Consider the following 12,700-nt stretch of genomic DNA (forward strand, 5'->3'; position numbering starts at 1 on the left):
TTATATAGTTGAAATTTGCGTTTGAAATTTTTCATTATGTCATTCCTAAATCAAACCATTAACACAAATGTTTTTACTTGATTTCTTAAATTGAACACTTAAACTATAGTTTATTAGTAATATTTCTATTATTTCTTTATCAGATTGAGTTTATGGCCACCCTAAATACCCTACACATAAAATGATTATGTAAATATCAAAGATTTAATAAAGAAAACAATAACTGTATATAAGAAAATGTAATGCAAGTGTCTAAAATATAAGCAGAGATCTACAACTGATTATATACAACACATAGAACCTAATTATTATTATTTTTTTTTTTATTGGTACTTTACTGTCATTGCTTATTAAATACAATAATAAGATAGATCGTAACATTCAGCTATTTTCTTTAAAAAACTATTCTAAATACAAAACAAAAAAGAGGGAACCAAAGCAGCTTGGGCAAATATTTTGTGGGCATAACACTTTTAATAAGGCAATCTTGATCATTTCTCTTGGCAAAGTTTAGCTACTAGTGTCTTGATACAAGGATGTGAAATCATTCTACTGAAAAAATCCCATATGAATGGAATGGAATAGGAATGTCAATGTTCATTTCTGTGTCGTTCAGTCTCACATAGGACTGAATATTCTTAGCATCCTTGAGGGTCTCAATAATTTGGTTCATTAGAACTTCCAGTCGGGTCATAGTAGATTCAATCCAAGCCTGGATGTCTTCAATCAGTTGCTCAAGGGTCATCTCAGCAAAAAAGTCCTGGGCCTTGGCTTTGACAGTTTTATAGTAGTCTTCAATAATTCTACTGGTCTTCTCAGCCTGCTCAGCTATTTCATTTAGAATGTTGGAGTTGACAGTTTCAGAGAAAACTTTACTGATCCAGGATGAGAGCTTGTCCAGATCTTGAAATTTGATAGAGTTGATGAGCTCGTCTGCTTTCTCCATACTTAATTTCAGGATGTCAGGCAGTTCTTTCAGACAGTCATCAATGGTACTTTCTAGCTTCTCATACTTCCTGCTGATGTCATCGTAAATTGCAGTGATGAAATATGTTACTTTGTCCTTTAATGAAGCAACTTTCTTCTTCAGCCACAAAGTAATTTGACTAGGGAGCTCCTTGTTCCACTGTGTCTGGAAGCTCAGTCTGTTTGAGTTCTTTATTGCAATGTCAACCTTCAGAATGTCCACGTAATCCTCAGACTGTAATAAAAAATAGAATATGTCATTATCATGTCTACTTGTTTTGAACAATTGAACATTCAAAGTATTAAGATATTCATTGATATGTAAGATACACTAAGGCCCAATCCCATTTCTACAACTTGGCCCTTCCCCTTTCCCCTACCCCTCCGTTTCGTGCGTTCACATGAAGGGGTAGGGGTGTCTCGATTCTCTTTTGGTTGGAGGGGTAGGGGTAAGGGCCAGATAGCCCTTCAAACGAAGATTTTTCGGGACCACACTTCAAACAAAGGGGTATGAATTATCTCAGTGTAAACCGGCTACAGCGACAACATGGCTGCCCGAGCGAACAAAAAGACCCACAAATGTAAGCATTATTGACATTAATAAAGATTTTATGTTACATTCAATCGTGTGTTCATATTTATGGTGATGTTATTCCAAAAAATCGCTAAAGTTTGCTAACGTCATATCATTACAGACTGCACGATACCATATATTTTCATGTCTGATCAGGGCTGTAACCACTAAATACTATAAAAATATTTTCTCAAATATTGCCAATTCGAGAGAGAGAGAGAGAGAGAGAGAGAGAGAGAGAGAGAGAGATGAAAGTTGCGTGTATGCGCGTCTGTGCATCGTGCTTTAATGAGTGAGTTTACTTCAAAAACTGCGATTTTATCCTCTCGTTGCAGGAAAATATAATGTAGCGATTCAGTTTTTAAACTGTTATTAATAAAAGTCGTGGGGCAGTGTTGACAAGTTTCTTTGCTCCTGGATGTGTGAGCTGCGCGATCTCCGATGTGTGTGTGTGTGTCAGTAAGCAGCGCATTAATATAGAACACTAATTAAAAGCTCTAATGCACACCAGTACAGTATAGGTGTATAGTATAGGTGTATAGGAAGATGACGTATGATGACCCTTGACACTGGTGAAGGGGTATAAAATAGAATTGGGATTGGGCCTAAATGTATAATAAATAAATTGACTGATATGTAAGATACACTAAATGTATAACAATTTGTTATATTCTAAAATAAAATAAAAATTTAATTAAAAAAATTCTTACTGGGTTGGCACCAAAAAGTCTTCCTGTATGGTGGGATAAGCTCTTGCTCTGCAGCTGAAGACCAAGGAGTCCAGCAGATGGGGAAGATACAGAGACCGTAAGACCTTCTCCTGTATTCCCAGTTAATTTGTGGTAAAGCATAAATTTAACATCTGGCAGATTTACTTTGGCAGCATTTGAAATAACAGCCTTTGAGACTTCTGTGTTGGTCTCAAGAACTCCATTATAGTTGTTCTCAAAATATTTATGCTCCACAATTAGATTGGTAAACAATTTCATCCCTGAATTCATGTTGAAGGTGGCAGAGCCACTGGTTTTCCCATTGATTAAACCAAACTCAGAGCTAACCTGAGTTTCAAACTGGGCAGCAATTTCATCCTGATTAAGGATCTCAGCCTTTGTCTTCATAATGATCATAGCTGTTTTCACAGTGAAGTCATAGGTCAGGTCTCCCATGACAGGGATCATTATTGATTCCTTAATACTGGGAAGAGTGATCTTAGCAAAATAAGGACCGTCATATGTATCAGATGTGGTCTTGGCAGTTGCGAAAATGGGTATTTTAATTTTCCTAATGACAGAATTGAGGACTGGTTGCATGTTGAACATCTCAGGGTTCTTCACATACTTAAGCTTTGCATCCATATCAAAGGTCTGCTGAGGTGTGATCAAGATTGTTTTAAGGCCTGTGTCCTCCCATAAAGAAAATTTCTCTACATACGGTGTTTCTTTGTTAATGAATGGGACAGTCAATTTAGGAATGTTAATCGGCATGGTCAGCACATTAAAGTCAGCCTCACCATTGACTGATGCAGAGAACTGGATTTCCTTCTCATCATTAACCATACTAAAGTAATGAGAATATTTATATTGATTGAACCTAGCAAGACTGGTCCAGCTGGCCTGCTGCACAGAGGGATTCAGAGTTAAAGCCATATCGTTCTGCAAATCAACTTCACTGGACAACCTAAAGGGAAGCATTACTTTGGTGTTTTTCTTATTCTTGGTGTCAAAGATAATTACAAAAGGCACAGCCTTGAAGTTAACTGAGTTGGTAATGGTGCCTTCAACTTTGCCAATCAGTTCAGCATCATGAGACCCACTCAGCTCAACCATGGGTTCCTTCAAACGAATCTGCCCTTTCACTGCTGCAATGCTTCTCTTGATGAAAGGAGTTTCTGTCTCTGCATGCACATTAAACTTGATCTGAGTCAAACCTCTACTCTCAGCATCAACTTTCTGCTTCATCTTGAGAAGACTGCTCTCAGTGTCACCATCAAAAGTCAGTTTTATGGACTCCACGTTCATCAGAATCTCCAAGTTACTCTTGTGGGTTCCTTCATCAGAATAATCAAAGATAGACAATTTTCCTTTGCCATTATTTCCAAGGGTGAAAGTGATTATGCCAGATTCCAGCTGAACAGCAGCTTTTTGGGTCATTGTGGCTTCACTGAAGATGTTGGCCACTGGCATGTTCACACTGTGGATGTAAGAGGTCTCCAGAGTACCTGAGAAGCCATTCTCTGTGCTCAGAAATGCATTGTTCACTAAGTCAGCAGTGTATGGCTCTGTGGTTGCCTTAGCTGTGGTCTTGGAAGATACCTGGGCAATAGGGCCATTGATGGACATTAATCCCTCATGATCCAGAGAGAAAGCCATGTGATTTGCCTTCACTGTCTCAGTCAGAGACAGCTCTTTCATTCTGGGAATGCTAAGGTGAGCAGTGGCATCAAAGGTGTAAGCCAAGAGATCAATAGGAGTCTGGAACTGAGAATTCAGGTTAGCAGTGAACTTGTCTGTTGAGTTATTAAGTTCAGCACTGGTCTTCAGAATGTGCTCTGAGGATTTGATTTCAATTTCACCATGCAGCATTCCAAAGCAGGGGACCCTAATGAGGTCAGTGACCATCTGCTTTACTTCATCAGCCAAGGTGTCAAAATCATAAGACATCATTTCATTGACTTTGGTATTTAGTAATTTTGTCAGCTCATTAATTTGTTCAAAGATTCTTTCAAATACTGTTTTTATGTCAAGAGAGTTTAGGTAACTTGCAGCTGATTGCATAGTTTCCCTTAGCTCATATTGTTTCATTAAATCCACAGCATCATCAATGATTTTCTCAACCATTGCCTCAATCTCATAATCTGCCAAAACCTCATCAATTTTGTTGACAATTTCATTTATCTTGGTGATAATGCCAGTTTTTTGGCCCAAAATGTCGATCAAGTCCCTGATAGGTTGCAGCTTTTTGCCCATTTCCATTACTACAGCTGTCATATTGGAGGCAAAAAGTCTCACATCATCCAAGAACATGTCCACATCAAAATTTTCAATTACCTGTGAAAGTTCATTTCCTTTGCTCTTAAAAGTGGCTGTAATGTCATATTTAGTATCAATGCCATCAAGCAGGTCAATGCTACGATCTTTCATGGTGAGCATTGCAATTTTGACCTCCTCTATGAGAACAGGCAGCTTATCAATGAAAGGCAGGTAAATAAAATGACTATCACTGTTCTTCTCATATTTCAGAGCACTTGTGATGCCAAATTCTTGATTGTCGTTGACTTTGTTCAAGAGGTTGGTGGACACGGTGCCTTTCAGTGCAATACCCATGTTGTTTGGAGTGTTGAAGATTTCCAGGGAGTGGTCAAAGGCATGGTCATTTAGCTTAGACTCCATATCGATGTTAAACTTTTGCTGCTGAGGGGTGATAGCACTGGTTATTTTATGCTGGAAGTTAGTTTTAATGGAGTTTCCATTGTTCAGCTGGTGAGAGGTTGAGGCCTTCCATTCATACTTGTGTGAGTATGACTTAGGTTCAGCTTGAAGGAGCAGCATGCTTTTCACCTGGCCACTGTGTTTTCCATACAGGTTAAGTGCTCCATCAGAGTTGAAGAAGCTCTCAACATTCACACTGAAAGGTTCTGCTTTTGTTAGGATGTTGCTTTCCAGTCGGAGAGAGGGAGAGTTGAAGCGCACCTCATTGCCGAACTTTGTGGAAAAGCCAACAACCTCAAACTCAGAGCTTTGAGTCATTTGACTGCCCAAGAGTTTCCCATTGGTGCTGCACTTTGCAGTGGCTGTCTGGTCAACATACATGATCTCATATGTATGTCTCAATTCCTCTTCACCAAAGATCCCCTTCAGAGTACCAGTAACGTCCATCTTGTAGGGCTCTGCCTTCATCTGGGCCTTGCTGCTGAAATGGATACCAATGACTTTAAGATCATTTTCGGCCTTCAAAGATGCTGTAAAGTCATGTATGTCCACTGCAATGTTGTGCTTGTAGAAGTTGTTCTTATTCAGGAAGCTGTCAGATTTAGAATGGATGGCCAGAGATTTGAGGGTAAGTATCAGTGAGTCTGTGTTTTCTATTTTAATCTCTTGAAGCGATGCAATCAAGTTGTTGGAGAGGTTCAGACCATCTTCATTCAGCTTGAAAGTGATCATGTTTCTAGTGTTGGCATTGAAAATGTCACCCTTGTACATGCTGTTTAAGTATACCTCTGAACTTGCAAGTCTTCCTTCAACTTTGAGTTCAGCGCTGTTCTCATTGACTTTACCCTTGCTGGAGACAGACACTGTGGCACCAGTAGTTGTAATTCCACCATGGAAAATGTTTTCAAAGGTTACAGAGCTGATCTGAGCGCTGGTGGTACAGCTAGTGGTCAGGCCATCTTTGGTGAATGACAGCGTGCCTTTGTTAGATGCATGGTTGGCAGCAAAGTTGATCGTGGCATCACTATTGAGCTCCAGTTCCTGGGTGTTTAGGGACCCAGTAAGCTGGGAGAAAGCTCGGTTTGTGTTGTCATCAGCCTGGGACTCAATCCTGATAGTGACCTCCTTCATGGTGGCAGAGAAATCTACCTGGTTTTGAAGCTTGGTCTTATAAGCTCTGGTGACAGAATCAGACTTAATGGTAAACTTAGCTTCCTTGAGTTCAATGTTGAACTTGGTGGTGTGGTGGACTGGGTCATTCTCTATGTCAGTGTTCAACTCAAATGAAAGTTCTCCACTGGCTGCTGTAGCTTTCATCTTGTTTAGGATTTGGAAAACGGGACAGTTTAACCTGAAAGTGGATTCAGCTCTGGCCTCTCTGGTTTTGGGTTGAAGTACAAAGGTTTGTGTGGCAGTAGTTCTAGCAGATATTGATCCTACTTTTAGTGATCCATCTAAACTGCCATCTCCTGTGATTTCAGAAGAAACTGAAACCTGGGTTGTGTATACCAGTGAAATCTGCATACCCATAGGGCTGAAGGCCTCAATCTTGTAATTTCCTGTTGCTTTCACTGTTGCTTCATCTGTGATTTTGGATGTTTCCATTAGACTGAAGTGTGCATCTATGAGCTTATGTTTCAGGGAAGAAATTATGTCGAACTTCGCAATGTCCTCTGTAATGTCAGCAATTTGTGCAGATCCTGCATGTAACAAATATCGTCATTAATTCTAGAAATGACAAAACAATAAAAAAAAAATCCCACCCAAAGACTCATATCAGTTAATAAAACTAAAATCATGTATAATGTATACTTCTTGTATGCATATGTTTACCTTCCACAGTAAAAGCAAGAAGTTCCACAGGACTGTTAGCAACAACTTTGTAGCTTGCAATGTAGCTGAGCTCATTGACAGTGTTGTTGCCACCAGAGAAAACCGCCTCTATATCATAAAAGTTAGTGTTCACTTTTGCTGATACCTCTACCATTCCTAGAAGAGGCATTGAGAGGTCATAGCTAGTGGGAATGGAGAAGGTTGGTAGATTGAACGGTTTAGAGGGCAGCATTACACCAATTTGTGGCATAGCTAGTTCTGGGGTTGCCATGGTGAGAGGGATTCTCAGGTCCTTAGATGTTTTTCCACCAAGAGGCAAAGGAATGGTGAAAGTGACACGATCTTTGTTGAACTTGTATTTGAACATGCTCTCTCTGTAAATAGATTTAAATTAATTTGGAATTGAATGGATAAGCACATTTGTAGTTGGATTATGTAGATTTAAAACATTAGCATTAATCTTACATGTTCATGAACACCCTCTCGGGCAAAGATGGAATAACCAGCTCTGGAATGCTCTCTCTTAGTGTCTGAAGGTAGGGCACATCGGAAGCAATCTTGTCCATCCAAATGAGGTAAGCCTATCATATCAATTAAAATATTGGTTATGGTCCAAATATTTGTCATGTCTATAATAAAAACTGTTTTAAATTTTATACCATCATACCTCCCAGAGTTTTGCGTAAATGTGACGAAGTTTCATGTCAGTTTTGACAACTTTATGTTCCATGATGTTATCAAAAGCCTGATATAGGCGACTCTGAAGAGGTGCTGCATTAGGTATCAGCTTCTGGATCTCGGAGTCTATGTCAGACTTTATCCCAATCTTCATCTCATCTTTAGCTGTTTTAAAAACAAATTATAACTTGTTATATTTGACAAAAGACCAAAAATAATTCTTTACTTATTTAAGACTTACTTAAATTAAGATTTTAAAATAAAAAGAGTGTGCAAACAGTGAAAGGAAATGTATCAAATACCATATTGTAAGGTAATCTTCTGCACAGAGTTGGTCTCTGGGAGCTTGATGTTACTCTTGAGTTCCAGAGTCAAATCGTCAGCACAATTCATGGTGGCAGTTAGAGTGGCCTCAGTGTTAAGTGAGGGCACAATCAACTGAGTTTCCAGCAAGCCATCATTCATGGCCTCAAGCCTGTTATTAGCAGAAACATGTATTTTAGATGAAAGGAACTTGCCCATTGGCAAGTGTTTCAAAAAGTTATTTAGAACTCTACTTACTTTGCACGACTAGTTAGAGAAAACTGGTTAATGTTTTTGTTGGAGATATCAATGGTGAACTTCTTTCCCTTAGCAAGGTTGTCAATGACACCAACTTTAATTCCGGCTTCAATATCATAGTCAGGAATTTCAATGCTGGTCGTGAGAATATTCTTGTTCCTGTTGTACTTAATAGTGGCAGTTGCCTCTGTGGCCTTAGCACCTTATGGTAAGAAAAGAGGGGAAAAATGATCCCTAAACCTACACAATCAAACACTGTAGGAATGTGGTTATATTATAACAGAGTGGTCATGATTTCAAATTCACTGTTGTTAAGTATACATGCCTTCTGCTTTCAAAATAATTTTCAGAGAATCAACCTTCTGGCGGCCTTCCTTGCCCTCGTTCAAGAGTTCGTAGGCAAAGGCTGCAGTGTACTCAGTGATGTCACCAGTGGGTTGGATACCCAAAACAAAACTGTGGGCACATATTGATTTTAGCATAATACGTAGAACATTTATTTTGTGCATTTTTTTTTTTAAGTTTGATTGTTACCTGGACTCTGCATTGAGAGGAAAGTATGGAGAATTTCTCTCAGCTCTAGAGTTGAGTATGGTGGTGCAGTAATTGATTCCAGAAATAAGGGGGCTGCAGTTCACAATGGCAGTTCTGTCACCTGTCTCAGGAACAAGTGTGACCGGTGTTTTGGACACCATCACTAACTTGTTGCTGTTTGTGAAAAATGACAAAAGGTTTCCCATTATGTCACTATTAAACAGCTGACTGGACCAGATTTGTTGAAAGCTGATGCAATTTATCTCTGTACATTTTATTTAACTGTATAAAGAGTATACATTTAAAATAAACCACTTCAGACATATAGCACAAATGCTACCTGACTCTGAAGAGTTCGGTAGTGCTCTTGGGTGGCAGGATAGACAGCTTTATTTGGCCATCACCCATAGTGATCTTGGCATTGAAAGAGCTCTCATGGAACACATTAGTGTGCATTTCCACGGCAGAGACAACAAATTTGGGGATGTGGACTCCCATACGGGTAACAAATTCTACTGCCATGGAGGGTGAAAAAGACAGTTCACCCTGTGAAAAGAAATAGGAATACATTAGTAATGCAAATAAACATGACAATAAAAAGATGAAATTTAAATAATTTGTTACAGGGTACAACAGGGCTAAAGGCCCACCTTAAAAAAAAAGCTCATTAATGGAGCAACACATTTTGTGTGAAAATAAATCATTCAAGTTGTTTATTTTGTTTAAAAATCTTATAAATGTATGAGGTGGCAAGGGGGGCCTTTTACCCCACACGGGGCAAAAGGCTCACCAGCATGGGGTAAAAGGCACATGGTATTGAATACAAATACTTCAGCTAAAATAATGTTTTTTAAATAATGTCTAAGTTAATACTTGTTCAAAACAATCACTTTAGCAAAGTTTGTACTATTTTCTGCTTATTTTGAAAAATAAAAGAATACATTTTTGTTCAATAAATATACTGTCATTAAAATATGTTAATATAAACAAATATATTTTAAAATACAGAAACAAATTTGCACTGCTGCGTGCGATCGCGTCAAAGATCAGACAAATATACGCGTGCATCTTGAAAAGCGAATGTTTCGGAAAGTGCTACGCCACATTTTTGTGCCATCTAGTGGTTTAGATGAAAATAATATCAAAGGCGCCTTTTACCCCCGGTTGTACCCTAAATTTTTCTACATAAACCATCTGGAGACTGAACAAAAAGCAATCAAGGGCAATATTCAATACCCTGCCAGGCTCCATACGCAGACCACCCTCAACACCAGGTGCAAAGGTCCCAGACAAAGCAAACTTAAGGGGAAATCCAGAGGCAGTTGGAAGGGAGAACTCATTATCCATAAAGATGTAGTGAGCAAAGATGCTCTGATCTCCAGACATCAAGGCTTTTGTAATCTATTGAAACAGGAATATGTAGAATTTTTGCATATATATATATAGTGCCTCAAAAAAAAAAAACTATATATATCTATATATATATATATATATTAACCCAGTGTTGTCCGATTTATGAGAGAGCTAATATAGATATATTTTATGCATGTAAAATGCAGCATATTGTATATACATACCCAAGCAGGTGAGTACTTGAAGGCCTGAATATACGTGGCCATCCTGTCAACTATGGCTGACAGGTCATTGGTGCTCTTAATGTATCCCAACTCATTCCCCATGATTCTTAAGTAAGCTATAGCCTCTGGAGAGTCCTGGTTGTATAGATCCTTTGCAAGCTTATTGAAGTTCCGCACCATTTCCCTTATAATGTTCTCAGGAACCTGTCAAAGAGAAGATTCTGATATTATCTAACCTTGGATACATGCATGAAAAATTAAATCCTATAAATAATCACATTATGTTTGGAATACATTACCTGTCTTTTAGTTTTTTCTGTTCTCAGGGGTTCAACCCACTCTTGAAGAACTTCATTGATCTTGTTTGGCATTTTGTCCCCAAACCAGTACATTGCTTTGGAAATCGAATCAGGGAAGAAGCCATTGCTTCCAAAGAGAGTCTCAACAGTTGGCTCAAATCCTTTGCCCTCCATGCCAATCTTGGTGACCACAAAATAAATAAATAAATAAATTCCAAAAGTCATAGTCAAACCAAATGCAACAAGTCCATAAAAATCAAGGATAAGTACAAACAAAAAGTAATAATTGAATCATATAACAATTGAGTTTTACAGCTAATTAAATACAAGTACATGACACATGAAAAATCCTACCTCCATGAAGTCAAGGTTGTAACCGAAGGCTTTCAGGGTTGTCTCAAGCATAACCTCCCTCGGCAAGTGGCTGCTGGGATCAAAGATGATGCTTCCCTGCATATTGGAGCCCATGACATCCTTGCCTGGCATAAATACATCCATCTTATAGTTACGAGAGAGCTGAGTGTAGTTTGAGTGGGTAAGCACCTCATCATCCTGCATGACCTTAACTATCGTTTTGCCCAACCTGGGAAGAAAAAACGTTATAGTGTTGAGAATAAAGAGCAAAATAAATGATAGACAGCAGTTGATGTGTTTTGCATCCAGTCTAGAGAAAATTGACAAACTGAGTTACATACTCTTTCATTTCAGGATTCCTGGAATGAATAATGTTGTAGACATGAGAAGCCACGAAGGACTTGACTTGCACATTCTGGTCCTGGGTAAGGATCTTCCTCACAACCTCCAGGTCACTTGCTTCTGGCTTTTTCATCAAGATAAGATATGCAGCCAATCTCTTCTGAACAGCACCTTTGGCATAAAGGGCCACTCTATGAATGCTGGAACGGATCTGAACATTTAAAAAAAAAAAGAGAGAGAGAGTTTGGAGTGTGAAGTTAGTTTTCTTATTTGGATAATTCCATGCATAAGACACACATTTGATTCTGAAAAAAATATAAATTGTTCAACAAATCCTGCAACACTTACATCAGGAGTCACAGACATTCGTCTGAAAGCCTGGATAGCAGACATCTGGACTGACAGGGTGGTAGCAGGCTGTCTCATACACTTAAGCAGAGTTGTCTTTATGTTGGGATCAGCTGCTTCTATAGCCTCGCCCATGTTTCCAATCACCTAACCAGGGCAGATTATAATAAAATAAGTTGGTTTTCCAGTGTGAAAATGTCCAGAAATATAGATGTTAAAACACACACCCTTAAGGTCAAGTAGGTCAGATCTTTCTCGCCAGCACAGTCAGCACCAAGGATGGAGTTAATGAAGTTAGACACCTCAAGAATCTCAGAGGTGAGCTGACCCTCAGCTTGGAAGTGCCTGAAGAAATATATTATATAAATGCTCAGCTACAGTGGAGATATACTGACAAATACTTCAGCTAAATGAAGATAGCATAGCTGATCACAAGCATATGTTGTACTTTGGATTACAGTGTGCTGATGTTTTACAAAGCACGATTACTTTGGTGGACCAGCTTCACTACAAAGATCATGACAGTCTTCACCAACCATTTTTTGCATCTGACACCATGGTGATGCTGGCAGCACTCAATTAATATGAACGAGCCTGGACAAGCTTGAAAATTCATGCTGGTCTATTCTGGTCTTTCCAGTAGGGAAATGAAAGGACTTAAGCAGTCTAGAAATGGAAAAGAATTTGCGTACCTCCTTACAACATTGCTGAGAGCATACATTATTGGCTTGCTCTTCTTGGTCTGCGCAATCTCCAGTATGTCTTTCACCAAGAGGCCAGTAGGTCTGAGCATCATTCCTAGAGCATAGATAGCATAAAAAAAAATAAAAAATAAATAAATTATAATATGTTTTTATTATCTCATAAATAATCATAACAACAATTATAATACATTATAAAACTTACTTATTTGTGGTTATAACTTTTATGAAATATGATTAATTATAACATGCAATGAACACCATGTTAAATCCACTTAATTTATAATGGATTATAAGTCTCATATCTTGACATTATTTATTTAAGATCTGCACAGAATCTTACTATCTTACTGATATTACTTTAAATATGGTTAAAAGCAAATGTGCCATATAACACATTCATCTGATCAAATATCTGACGTTATGGCTGTTTAAGAAAAAATATTGTTTTTATTTATTATTGTTGTTGTTGTCATTGTTGTTGTTATTATTTATAAGTGGTCTT

General features: G+C 38.3%; 1 protein-coding gene across 1 annotated transcript; it reads right to left on the bottom strand.

The window, feature by feature from the left end:
* Nucleotides 1-316: 316 nt before the first annotated feature.
* On the bottom strand, nt 317-12,289 carry LOC107724224 (apolipoprotein B-100-like). Its single transcript, XM_016533063.1, has 18 exons — nt 12,187-12,289; nt 11,722-11,839; nt 11,495-11,641; nt 11,146-11,357; nt 10,805-11,033; nt 10,451-10,630; nt 10,152-10,355; nt 9,811-9,975; nt 8,915-9,120; nt 8,575-8,748; nt 8,366-8,496; nt 8,041-8,242; nt 7,782-7,954; nt 7,469-7,644; nt 7,267-7,382; nt 6,802-7,175; nt 2,251-6,668; nt 317-1,201 (listed from the first exon to the last, which is right to left on the bottom strand). The coding sequence occupies exons 1-18, from the start codon at nt 12,285-12,287 to the stop codon at nt 545-547; spliced, it is 7,983 nt and encodes a 2,660-aa protein (XP_016388549.1). The 5' UTR covers nt 12,288-12,289; the 3' UTR covers nt 317-544.
* Nucleotides 12,290-12,700: the final 411 nt, after the last annotated feature.

Source organism: Sinocyclocheilus rhinocerous, unplaced genomic scaffold (genome assembly GCF_001515625.1).
Source record: "Sinocyclocheilus rhinocerous isolate Xijiao unplaced genomic scaffold, SAMN03320098_v1.1 scaffold3744, whole genome shotgun sequence".
Classification (NCBI taxonomy): domain Eukaryota; kingdom Metazoa; phylum Chordata; class Actinopteri; order Cypriniformes; family Cyprinidae; genus Sinocyclocheilus; species Sinocyclocheilus rhinocerous.

Bases quoted from the DNA above. Each gene is read 5' to 3' on its own strand.
- LOC107724224 (XM_016533063.1), bottom strand. From the start codon at position 12,287: ATGCTCAGACCTACTGGCCTCTTGGTGAAAGACATACTGGAGATTGCG. The intron at 11,642-11,721 runs GTGTGTGTTTTA...TGCCCTGGTTAG, and splicing joins TGACCTACTTGACCTTAAGG to GTGATTGGAAACATGGGCGA. The intron at 7,955-8,040 runs GTAAGTAGAGTT...TGCTAATAACAG, and splicing joins TCTCTAACTAGTCGTGCAAA to GCTTGAGGCCATGAATGATG.